Source organism: Manis pentadactyla, chromosome 12 (genome assembly GCF_030020395.1).
Source record: "Manis pentadactyla isolate mManPen7 chromosome 12, mManPen7.hap1, whole genome shotgun sequence".
NCBI classification, from domain to species: Eukaryota; Metazoa; Chordata; class Mammalia; order Pholidota; family Manidae; genus Manis; species Manis pentadactyla.
In genome coordinates, this window is record NC_080030.1 from 47,710,689 (window position 1) to 47,724,152 (window position 13,464).

Below are 13,464 nucleotides of genomic sequence, written 5' to 3' on the forward strand. Positions count from 1 at the left end.
GAACACATATTGTCTATTATATTTGTTATATGGTATGGCATTTCTTTTTTTTTTTATCCTAAAGATACATCTTAGACCATCTTCATACAGAAATATTTCACAGACATTAACTTCATACAGAAAATTTTCTGGAAGAGTAGATTATTCATGTCAGCATGGATTTTGGAGATCCAACTGATATTTTAGGAACGATGCAAAGCAAACGGCCCAGAGACCAGAGATCTTCACCTGACTTGGCTAAGGTCCACGGGGCTAATCTGAGACAGAGTGAGCCAATGATAGTAAGAGATCTTTTTTTTCTTTTCACAATTATGACACTGTTCACTTTCCACATAAAATAGAGTCAAATATGGCTCTCATCACTTTATCACATTGTAAATTAATAGCTTTGCTAATTTATACTTCAAAGGATTAAAGAAGTTCATTTTATCATTCTGTCCTGTGACAATGCCTAAACTAAGCTAAGGATCAAATTCTATGCAGAACTTGTGTAAATCATACAGAATATTTAAATTGTTGTATAATAAGAAAGGCAGTATGCAAAAAGGGGAAACTGACAAATAGACAACAAAAACAAAGGATGACAAGTTTAAACTAATATTGCAGATAATTCCATAAGTCGAAGAAAAATATTATTGAACTTTTTCATGAAAAAACACTTTCTTTTTGTGGATTAAAATGAGAAGAGCACAAACACGTTTTAAGTGGATTTTCTGGGAGAAATAAAAATGACTTAGATTCAGTACAGTCAGAGGAACATCATTATGCCAACCAACAGTATTTGAAATGTCATTTTCCCCAAATATTTGAATATCTATTTTAAAAAAACATCAGTTAAATACAACATTGGCTCTAGCCTGGTAAACTACACATATCATTCTGATTTTTAGGCTAATTTCTTTCAAATATTAAACATATATAGCTTCCTGCAGATAATAGGTCTGAATTCTTTCTTAAAAGTTATTGGGGAAAAAGTCTCTCTTAAGTTATCAACATAACTTGGTTTTCTTGGTATCATAAAGGAGAATTAAAATTAACTTACTTGATGTAATAGGGCACTTTATTATGTGAAATGGATCTTTGCCACGGCAGCTGGACTGAAGCTAAGGAAACAAAGGGAGATTATTGGACACACTGTTAACCCAAAAGCCTTATGCTTTAATGCAAAACAACTGAACATGTTTTATAACAAGTTCAATGACGACTGCTCTGGTTTTTAAGCTGAATTCCTATAATTATGAAATCTGCTAGGCCGAACAAAGGGTGGCTTTAAAGACCCATTTGAAGCAAGGAAAGAAACAACACAGGTTCTATTTCTAATGCCAACTTTAATTGAACCTGTTGATAAAAATATTTTTAAAAATCAGGTTTTATTGCTTATAACCACCACAACTTAAAACTTAGTGCTATCGGGAAACTGTAGTCTGTGTATATTTTTTGATTAAGCTAAAGCACAATTTATTTTTTCTGGTGCATCCAGTTTATAAACCAGATTTCTCAAGACTGAATTTCCTAGGTCACTAATAACATTCCTTTGCTTCATATTTACAGGAATAACCATTAGAATAGGTAGCATTTAAACAAACTCAACTATTTGAATTTTAAGAAGGGAAAATTAAAATAAATATAAGCAAAGGGGTTGTAAAGAACCAAGGCATAGATGGAAAGGTACAAACACTTTTTAAATGGATTTTCTGGGAGAAATAAAAATGGTTTAGAATCAGCATAGTGTGAAGAGCAACTGTCATTTTCCCCAAATAGTTTAATATCTACTTTAGTACCTGGATAGGATTTAATATTTGTATAGGAAAATCCCAAATACTTAACCCGAGATGCACAGAAAACACAATTTACTAGTTTAACAGTAGACTTAACTAAGATTGAGATTTTATGTTTCGTTTTACTGCGGTACTTATTCTTTACAATTTCAATTATTCCTTACTTATAAAAATATATTTTTCCTACATTAAACCAATTATTTTAAGACTTTTTAAAAAAGAGCTGTACATGTGAATCTACAGTGATTAAGGAATTTTGATAAGTGAACTAAAAAACTCAAAACTTTTTTAACTTCATGAGACTCTCATATAACCAGTTGTCACCAATTTTTTTGAATTTCATGTCATAATAGTATCTTACAAATGGCATACTAAACTTTGGAAAGCATTTTCAAGTGCATCTATTATAAGGAATCCAATCAGATATATATTAAAGCTTCCTTAGATAAACTCAGAGGTGAAATAACTTGCCCAGTAAAAAAATGGCCAAACTCAGACATGAAATCAGGTTTTCTGACCACTAGCCCAGCAATTTTTCTCTTCAACAATTCTTCCTCATAAAATGCTAGCACTGCCTTCTCCAAATATAACTATGAAAGTTTAAGAAGGGGATGAAAATGTGGAACTAGGTATATTAAATTTCTCATTAGAGCCAACATCGTTTTGGTGTTGGCACCAGGCGAATAGGTCAGTTTTTATTTTGTGCCTAACTAAACAGGCTCCTTTTTAACAACCACGCGTAAGTCCAAGAAATATAATAAAGTCAAGACTCCAAGAAGCAAGGCATAACAATTATTAAATTTATTAATTGGAATTTTGTTTTCTCTTCTCCATCCATTTTAATAATTGTTTTGATCTGAATAACTCTGAACTCCTTGGACTATCAGCACTAGACAGTAAAAGGCAATGTGCTTGAATTTCACAATGGGTATATGAATTTTACAATGTTTCATTTCCTAAAGAATATGAGTTTGATTTTTATTACAAAAGAATGGCTGCTAGGTGCATGTGCAGGGTTTCTTCTATACTAATAGATGATTAATTCTTATAACTGTAAATAGAGCCTCAATTTTTTGTTAAATTCCTCTTTAATTTGGTTTTAGCACATAGCTTTACATCCTATAAAATTAAGCTTAAGAAATATGGAGTAATTCATACCTAATGAGTACACTGCAAACCTATTTACTTCACCAATATTGATGATATCCAAACTTCATAAATGTATCCTGGCACTAGTAGACAGCACATGCCAGGAAGAACTATACCTCACTCAAAGACAGACCATTGAAAGGCTCAGGTGAAACAGGAAACATGTTGGGGGCAGGGAGAGGAAGGAGAAAGAGGGAGAAAGGGCAGGAAATGATGGATTCAGATTCTTGAAATTGTGAAGCTAAAAAAACCTGCCCTTGAGTGGAGGTAAAGCAGATCATCAACAATGACAAGAGATTAAGAGAAAATATAAATGTAGTCAATTTAGTTGGAAGATATGGTTTGCTTCAGTTTTCTCTGATTACAGATACAAAGAAGCTATCACAATTGGGAAATAAGCTTTGCCTTTATGTTTCAAACTTGACTTACACTGAATTAAATTAAGCAAGTTGCTTTCATACATATGTTGGCCAGAGAAAAGCGAAAGGAATTAACATTTAGTGAGAGCATTTGTGCCAATAACTGCGCTCGGTGCCTGTGTAACTCCATATGTTTTCTCATTTAAGTTCAAGGCAATCAGAGGAAATTGGTATTAGTATAATAGTTTTAAGAGAAAGAAATGCACTTTCAGGGACTCACAGATCTGGTAGAAATCAAAATTAATATTTTAATCTCAACCTGGGAGACTCTGAATCCCACATTCTTTGGTTTCCTCAGCAGTGAATGACAAATGAAGTGGGAGCTCACATTATTTATTTGTTTATCTCATTAACAGTATAAAAAGAAAAAATTCAGTTGGAGAACATTACGTAAAAGCCTACACACATGGTTTGGCTAAATCTGTAAAACCTGACCGGAAGAAAAGCTAAGTATGATCATGAGCCTACAAGCAAAATTTCAAAGATTTGCGAGTAATTATTTTTATTTTTTAAGTCACAGGTTCATTTTAACCTAATAAACACTTTTTAAGGAGAAACATTGATTAAAAATGTTAAAATATAAAAAAATTATTTATTGTTCTTTCTTTCTTGTTCATAACCTTTGCTTATGATGTAGCAATGATGATCTGATACTATATCAGTTATAACTGACGGTGAAAAACCACAACTCATTCTTGTTCCACTTAATTGTGGCCACAGTATTATAAATAAAAACCAATAAATAATATTTTCATTAATGTTAATATTTCCTTCTATACATTTATTGAAGTAAATATTTCTGTAGGGAAGAATATGGCTTCTTGAGTCAAAGTGAAAGTGTATGCTGATTTACTCAATTAATGAAATTAGTCAAGTTTATTAATACTTACTAGAGAGAAAATGTTGAGAAGATGGTCCAAAATCTCTATGGGCTTCCTGAAGCTGTTTAAGGCGATCATCCACAGAGACCTGCACATATTTATGCAAGAAACCATTTGATTTCAAAACAATGACTTCAATAAACCCTTGATTAGTTATACTAAATAATGCTACTGCCCAAGATAATTGTTTGTACAGACTCCTCCTCTAGTTCTGGAACCAAAGTATTGGTATGAAAATAGAGTCCTTCTGGCTCCAAGTAACAGCAAATAGTGTCGGGTACTCCTCTAAGCCATTTATATGGATTAACTACCTTTACAATAACCATAGTGCATAAGGATTATTCATTATTATCATCATTTTACAGATGAAGAAATTGAGCTGCAAAGTGGTGTCTGAAGACATAAAGTTATTCTGTGGCAGCACTTGTGTCCATATCCCGCTCATCTGGTGCCAGAATCTATTCCTTTACTGTTACTCTACATTGCCTTGAAAGCAGTAAAGCTCTAGAGCATCTGAGGTCAAGATGTGGTCATAGGGTCAGGGGTTACTCATCTCTCTCCTAAGGAAGTGGCAAAAATACTCAAAGGGGTAAATGAAGAAGAAGTTTAAAATACTCCAGGGGAAAAAATAAATGAATAATGATGATAGACAGAAATAGATAATAGAGAGAATTAGATGAGAGAGAGAGAGAGAGAGAGAGAGAGAGAGAGAGAGAGAGAGAGAGAGAGAGAGAGAGAGAAAGACATATGACTATGGAACAATTCCTTATTTTCCCCCAAGTTTGTGTCTTATCATCTTGACTTGGGGGTATTCAAGTGTATACCAGCCAATTAATATATTCTATATGTTTACACACATTCTCCAGTTACCACTCCACATTATGAAAATGCAGAGTGGGTACACAGAGAAATTAAATGCAAATCAGCAACAACTGCACACAGACTATTGACATTTCCATTTTCTTTTTCCTGGTCTCTGCTTATGAGCGCTAGTCAGCCATTCCACTTAGACTGCTGATCTTATTTTCAGCTGCCTTTAAATGAAACGTGTGTAGCTCTGGCTCACTGGGTAGTTCTAGTTTATCCTGGCTGGCTAGTTAAACTGCATTAGCAAAAACTTTGTTCATTAAAGCCAAAAAGCATTCAAATGCCACACTTTTTGTTCAGGAGGAGAAAAGAAGATGCTACTCCTACAATTTAACAACATTGCAGCCAGCAGAGATTCCGCTCCTCTCCCCCTTATTCAGCCAGCAACTAACATCTGAGCTTTAGCGGTTACCAGGCTCAGGGATAAGGATGACAAAATACGTATCTTCTTTCAAGCATAACGTATTCCCAGCCCTCTAATTTTTGGAGATGGTGATAACAGAAACTGAATGGCCAGGAAATCAAGATGGACCACAGGAATACCTACATGAAGATGGCGGATTAAAGAAATAGAGCAGAAAGAAAAAAAAAAAAGTGTAAAGGTCAAACACTTCTACACTCCACTCACTAGAAAAGCACATATAAATTTAAAAGAACCTGCCTTATGAATCGCAGATTATTAACACTCTTTTCCAAGATAGGAAAGACTGTCTAATACTATCCACTTTTCTCTTACCTCTTCAATTTCATGAAGAACATATAAACCATTAGGTGTTTCAAGATTTGAATTTTAGGAAACCTATTATACTATAAAATATTATACCTAAAAAAAGCCCACTTGTGTGCCACCCTGAAATTTCATATTTATCTCATTAAATATCACATTTTAGGCCAAATATAGAGAAAGTAGTAAAAATTATTTTTTCAATCTTTCATTGAATTTCTCTTGCTATACTTTCAGGGGAAAGAAATGAGTATGATGACTTGTAGGAACCGGCCACTGAACATGACAATGCTCTACAGAGACTGAGCCTAAACTACTGATGGGCATGGATGGTGGTTTTTAAATACCTAGTAAATAGTAAATATCTATGAGGGTTCTTTTGGTTTGGCTCTATTAAATCTGGGGTAAGAAAGTAATGTTTAGAGTCATTAAAACAATTGCATCAGAACAACTCAGATCTTAACAACTAAAGGTGAACACCGTAATAGTGTAAATATGCTAGCTGGAAAAAAAATGAGCATAATATCAAACAGCAAGCAGTGGAAGAAGGATGGAGACATTTTTCTTTTGGAAAGAAAAAAATAATACATGATTAAAATAAGAAAAATGACTCCTTTATGAGCCATTATGAGAAAAATGTTTCTGCGACCTACCAGAGGTTTCCATTACTATGATTCATTGGACCTTTTGCAATTTTCTACAAATACCATATGAATAGTACATCATAAAATTATATTAAAATCTATATTCATAAATAAGTGAGGCCTTTGGGTCCAAGATACCAAAAGACAAATACTCAATGACATCACAGGCTATAAACTTGTTCTCCAATACAACCAATAAAGAAAGAGAAAACGACGGTGTGTGGCAGAAGAGTAAAGTGGGATTTAAAGACCAACCAAGGTGTACACCTGGACCATAGAGAGGAAAAAGGTACCTGCAAAAGTTTCCATCGCATATTAAGGTCATCTAGCTGGCGAGACATCTTTAGAGATGGATGTAAGTCAAGTGGCGATAACTGACTGGATAAATCATTTACTGTTTTAACTTTTAAGTTGATTGGTGCAATTTCTTCTCTAAATGCCTGGAAGAAAAGGAGAAGAATGATGTCCTTGGAAAAGAATGTATGTAATGCAAACTTATTTAAATGATGATGTAGTTCCTTCAAATTTTTCATTGTATGCAATTTAATCTGGAAAATGTTTGCCATTATTATCCAGATTCCTAGTGTTGATTGTATCTTTTATTTTCTTTCATATTTTCCTTCTTTTTACTTTCTTAATATGGCTCCCTTAATATTTTCTCACCTGACGCAACAACTTGATTTGAACATATTTCCAATTTAAAATTAAGTTAGAAACTGGCCAATAAAAACAACTTTCCTGACCACAGAATGAATGCCAATTATATACCAGTGAGGTGAGTTTTGTTCCTCAAAATCATTTATGGTCTTTCTGTGGTTAGAGGTTTATAAAAAAAAGATGTAAGTGAAGTGTAGAACTGATAAATATCACCTCTGGGCACAGTACAAAAGAGGGGATATGGATGGGGGTGGGGATTCATGTGAAGAGGAGAAGAAACAAGAAACATTTTGGACCACTGACAGAAACATGTTCCATGAGAACAAACAGAATTAGGAAAGCACCAAGTTTTTTCTATTCTCGAATTCCACCTGCCTCTGTGTGCATGTTCCCTTTTTCCTATAGCCTTTGCCTCTAGATTCCATTGATCCTTTAAAAGGCTCAACTCAGGTGTCCCACCCATCCGTCCCATTGGAGGGCGACTTCCCTGAAGCCTTTCCTTCCATAGTCTTGGTTGGAGGCCCCTGCGCATGCTCCCCAGCATTTTCTGTGCATTCCTCAACCCAGTCGGGACTCAGCACACAGATGGACAGACAAACCACATTGTACAGTGGGGTCATTCTGATTGTTTGGTACCATACAAACCAGAGGTTATGTATTTTAAACATCATGCCTTATCACATCTCTTAGAGTTGGTATTCTAAGCATCCATATTCTTGAAGTCCCTCATGTACAACAGAAGCTTTTTGAGAACAAACACTCTCAAGTGTATTACAGATTTTTTGGTATTCAGCAAAAAATCTGTAATTCAACAGTAGCACCACACATTTCCATTCATGAAGGGCCACAAAAATGATATACTTGAATCAAGATGAAGTCAATATGCAACTGGGAACAGAACTGGAATGCTACATGAGAACAGTACACATTTCATTCTTCAGTATGTCACAAAATTAGAGTTAATCATGTACTAAAGTGAACTTTTGACATAAAGTTTCGTGAACACACAGTTAGACACATCAGCCCTCAGGCTTTACCATTTTTACCATGGCCATCCCTTAAGAGACAAGATACATATCTATGAGACTCCTTTCTTCTCTTTCATTACACCAAGGTTAATGAAATGACATCTATCAAAGTGCTGTGAAGACTATGAAGTCAGAACACTGCAGTATTAAGTAATCTTCTTAATAACTATGAAAAGAAAGCCTCTTTAACCACTTCTCTCCCTCCTTCTCTCTTCCAAATGCTCCTTTCTTCTAGAACTAGTTATCCTATATAAATCCCCCTCATATATAACATGTATAGGCTGAAAATAATCAGTATGGTTGATAAAAATCAATATTGTGTTAAGAATATAACCTTTTTTAGGCATCCTACAGTATGGGAGAATATATTTGTAAATAACATATCTGACAAGGGGTTGACATCCAAAATATATAAAGAACTCACACGACTTAACACCCAAAAAGCAAAGAGCCCTATTAAAAAATGGGCAGAGGATATGAACAGACAATTCTCCAAAGAAGAAATTCAGATGGCCAATAGGCACATGAAAAGATGCTCCACATCACTAATTATCAGGGAAATGCAAATGAAAACCACAATGCGATATCACCTCATGCTAGTTGGGATGGCCAACATCAAAAAGAATAGGAAAAACAAATGCTGGCAAGGATGTGGAGAAAGGGGAACCCTCCTACACTGCTGGTGGGAATGTAAACTAGTCAAACTATTGTGGAAAGCAGTATGGAGGTTCCTCAAAAAACTAAAAATAGAAATACCATTTGATGCAGGAATTCCACTCCTAGGAATTTACCCTAAGAGTGCAGTTTCCCAGTCCCAAAAAGACATTTGCACCCCTTATGTTTATTGCAGCACTATTTACAATAGCCAAGAAATGGAAGCAACCTAAGTGTGCATCAGTAGATGAATGGATAAAGATGTGGTACACATACACAATGAAGTATTATTCAGCCATAAGAAGAAAACAAATCCTACCATTTGCAACAACATGGATGGAACTAGAGGGTATTATGCTCAGTGAAATAAGCCAGGCAGAGAAAGACAAGTACCAAATGATTTCACTCATCTGTGGAGCATAAGAACAAAGCAAAAACTGAAGGAACAAAACAGCAGCAGACTCACGGAACCCAAGAATGGACTAACAGTTGCCAAAGGGAAAGGGACTGTGCAGGAGGATGGGTGGGAAGGGAGGGAGAAGGGGAATAAGGGGCATTACGACTAGCAGACATAATGTAGCGGGATGGCGGGACATGGGGAAGGCAGTATAGCACAGAGAAGACAAGTAGTGACTCTATAGCATCTTACTATGCTGATGGACAGTGACTGTAATGGGGTATGTGGTGGGAACTTGATAATGGGGGAAATCTAGTAACCACAATGTTGCTCATGTAATTGTATATTAATGATATCAAAATTTTTAAAAACAGAATATAACCTTTTAAAGGATATACATTTTTTAAAGGATATGAATTTTAAGTAAATAAGAGAATGTTCTTTGGTGTTTCATTTTTGAATATGCTCAGAAGCCACCTAAAGAAGCTTAAGGTGGACAATCAGAAGAACAGATGTGGAACCCAAAGTGGGAGTGAGGAATACGGACTCTGGAGGTAGCTGTGTGCAAACGACATTTGAAACAACGAATACGGAAATTAGTATGTGTAAAGTAAGATATATTGCTAGATCCCTGATGACACCAACATTTAAAAATCAGGTAGAGGAAGGGAAGCTCACAAACATACGAATTGCTGCAAAACAGAAAGAGAAGGAATTTAGAATGGTGATGATTTTTCTTCCAGCTGCAGATGTTGGTCTTCCTGAAGACAGAAGGTGCACACACAGAAGACACACAAATGCAGGTCAATGAGAAAAGCAGCTATATGACAACAGAGGCACTATAGGTCTAAAGAAGTAATAATTAACCTAAGAAGCATGGGACTGAGAGAGATGGGAGTTAAGGTAAAGAAAGAATTTTTCAATCTGGACTTTGAAGAGAATTGGGCTCATTCAGATTCAGTACAAGAATAATTACAGAACTCAAATGAATCTGCCAAGGCTGCTTCAGTTGTGATTTTAACATTATACATTAATATTCTTTCCTGGAGTACTTTGGAGGACTTGAGAATTTAATCAGCTTTTAAAATCAATGTCTTTGTTTTCGTAGGTATAATAGATTAAGATGAAATGGTAGAAAGTGGTCTCTGATTTATATAATTTTAAAAAATGACTGGTTTTATTTCTGAAGACAGTATGTTTTTTAAATTTCAAGACAGATTTAAAAATTTTTATAGAACATAAAGAACTTTAAAATTTTCCTTTATAAAAATAAAGCTTTTCTCTAACCTTTTCAAAGAATATTGCTTCTCTCTCACTTACCAACTACATTTCCCTCTATGGCCCCGGAAGATGACTGGTTAGCCAGAGACGGGTAAGATTCCTCAAGGGAGGAACAACCTAAGACAGGCACAGTCGCAGGGGGGCCATCAGGTGAGAAATTGGGGATCAACAGAGGTGAGGCTTAGAACCTCACCCCCCCTGTTTTGAGAGAAATCTTCTGCATCTGTGGATGTTTTATTGCCCTTGTCTAGCTTGGATTAATACTTGGTCTATAAGCACAGACCTGATCATCTACATTTGCCCTCTTACAGCACTGAATTATGTTTTCTACCTTTATCTTGCATCTACCTACAATTTCAGCATTTTATTTAAAAAAATAATAATAATAATAAGGGAGAAATGTGGGATTCACATATAAATCAAGTATAAAAATCAAACTAATAATCATATCTGACTTGATTGTTTATAGTTCATGATGCGTGATCAAAACCGAAAGTTTCTATGATATGACTGCCCTTGCACTGTTCACCATGTAAGAACTTATTCACTATGTAAGAACTTGTTCAGCATGTAAGAACTTGTTCATTATGCTTCAGAAGATTGGAGACTGTTGAGAATTAGGCTTGGGGTTGATTAATGATTGTGCATTGAGTCCCCTATACAGAATTTTATTGTTATTAACAACCATTTGATCAATAAATATGAGAGATGCCCTCTCAAAAAAAAAAAATAAAGTTTTTCTCTTACAAAACACAGATGAAAATATTAAAGGACCCCTTTGACAAACAAGGTCTTTGGTGTTGTTCTTGTTTTTGTGGTCAGGTGTTTTATGGCAATGAGTAATCTTTCTATTAGGAACGTTTATCTGCTATGTTTCTATTAGGAATGTTTAAGAGATTCCAAATTAAGAGGCTTGACATAAAGCAAGTTTTAAAATGGTTTCAGATCTGTGATGTGTCCTAATACAAAGAACCAAGTTATCATGTTTTGGCTGCACTTTCCTATGGAAAATAAAAGTCTATGTGGTCTTCCTTGCTATTAAAACAGAAACATCTGCTAGTTTTAAAGGAGTTGACTGGCAGCCTGTTGGCAGAGGTAACTCCTGAACCCTTCCCCACTCAGAAGGTGTGTAATTCTGCAAATAAGAATGATTAAGGGCAATTTGAGGGAGTTGAAATTATTTGATTACCCTGAAAGATTTTGTTTTCTAGATGTTTTGGCATATTTTACAATATTTAGCAATCATCAGCACTTATTTTTATCTGCTTATAGCTTCAATAATATTTGGGCTATGCTTTAGAGCACATATAAAACACCCCAGACTTTGATTCCATTTATTTGGTTAAATGAGACTTGGATTTTTATTTTTATTTTTTCCTAATAAGATGATAAAATATTTTTGTCCACAGTTGATTCCTTTCTCTTAAGTATTAATTGTATTTTTGCTGGCTTTCCAGATAAGCGGAGATTTGAACAAAAGGATTTAGATGCAGGGGTGCATAATTTATTTAACCAAATGGGATTAACAACTCCCAAATTTTTATAATCCCAGATACAGCTTTTCATTTTCCTGCAAAACTAAATCATCCTGTGTTAAAAATGATATTTTCGAACTCAAATGAGTAAATTCTTGTGCCGATCAAAAGGCATTTTTGCAGTCCAAAAGAACACACTTTTTGTAAACCACTGACTTAAAGATTTTTACAAGTTAATAAAAAACCATCTTTTTAAATACAGGAAGTGTGCAACTTCCACAGAATCTATTTTAAACTCAGATTCTTCATCCATGAAATGGTTTTTAGGATACTAGAGTAGTAGGAAGAAGCCTATTTAATACACAGGGTCGCTGGAAATTTATGTATATTTACAATGAAATTGGCAGGCACCAATGCCACTTTAGTAGTAAAATCTTTTTGAGTTTAAAATTCAATATGTAAGTTTTAAAACTCTGAATTCAAACAGTTGGTCAGAATTGTGCTTAATTTCATTGGTGTGAATGAGGTCTCTACAGTAAAGAGAAGAGCAAAAAAGAAATGAAAACTCTACCACTGATCAGCTGTGAACCCGAGCAGTATCTGCGGCTTCATCACTGACCAAATGGGCATAAAAATAAGACCTAGCTTGTTCAGTTGCTGTGAGAATTAAAAGAGATACTGATGCAGACCGACTAAGCACAATTCTTGGTACACAGTAAGCCTCAATTAGCTATTATCATTCCTATGTCTACACAGTCACATATTTACTTATGTAATCTGGCTGAGTATTCAGTTAATTTCCTAGACCTTCCTTCTCTTTCCTATTCAGTCACATACACACCAAGGGAGAGCATTAGTTAATGTCTGTACACAAAAGATGTGTGCTTTTGTAATAAAACCAGATTCATGATATTGATATTTGCAGTCTAATACCTTCTGATTTTCCACTGGGTTATTCTTTGATTCAATTCATGACTTCCCAGCATACAGTTTACTATGATGCTATTAAAGCTCCTATATTCTAAATCCTTTGTTTGTGTCTCTTACTGCCTAAATTCCATTAACTTTTTTCTGGATATGTTTTAGAATATGGGAGCCAAAGGGGATCTAGACCACAGGTCTAACACCCTTAACTTTGGACAACTCCTGACTACCAACAGAATTGGTAGCTAAACTGATCCTTCATTAACATACTCAAAAAATGAGATACAATTTATACACAAGAACTCCCAGTAAAATAGTACCCTTTTGATTAAACCTGTCAATCTAACTACCAATTGACAGGAAATATGAAGTAAAAAGGAACCTGTCAGACTGCACCATGTGCGTGCCATTCTGCAAAATCCTGGCCGTGAGAGACACTATAAAACAAACAATTCAGTTTCTTCAACAAATACACTGCAAAGAAAACAAAAAATGGATAGGGAGGAAATCTGGATATTAAAAGGGGCTTTAAAATATGTTTTTAAAAAACAGGTGTTTAGGGATGCACAACTGAGTGGCAAAAGGA

At 34.9% G+C, this 13,464-nt stretch overlaps 1 protein-coding gene across 15 annotated transcripts in view; it reads right to left on the reverse strand.

Annotated features, from left to right (window-relative positions):
- UTRN (utrophin) overlaps positions 1 to 13,464 on the reverse strand; it is a 483,718-nt gene that overhangs the window by 74,976 nt on the left and 395,278 nt on the right. For all 15 annotated transcript variants that reach the window (XM_036906868.2, XM_036906866.2, XM_057489131.1 and 12 more), the window contains 3 exons: positions 6,756 to 6,902; positions 4,237 to 4,315; positions 1,043 to 1,103 (listed from right to left, as the gene is read on the reverse strand). In XM_036906868.2, the coding sequence (XP_036762763.2) occupies positions 1,043 to 1,103; positions 4,237 to 4,315; positions 6,756 to 6,902 (287 nt within the window). The remainder of the gene's footprint in view (positions 1 to 1,042; positions 1,104 to 4,236; positions 4,316 to 6,755; positions 6,903 to 13,464) is intronic.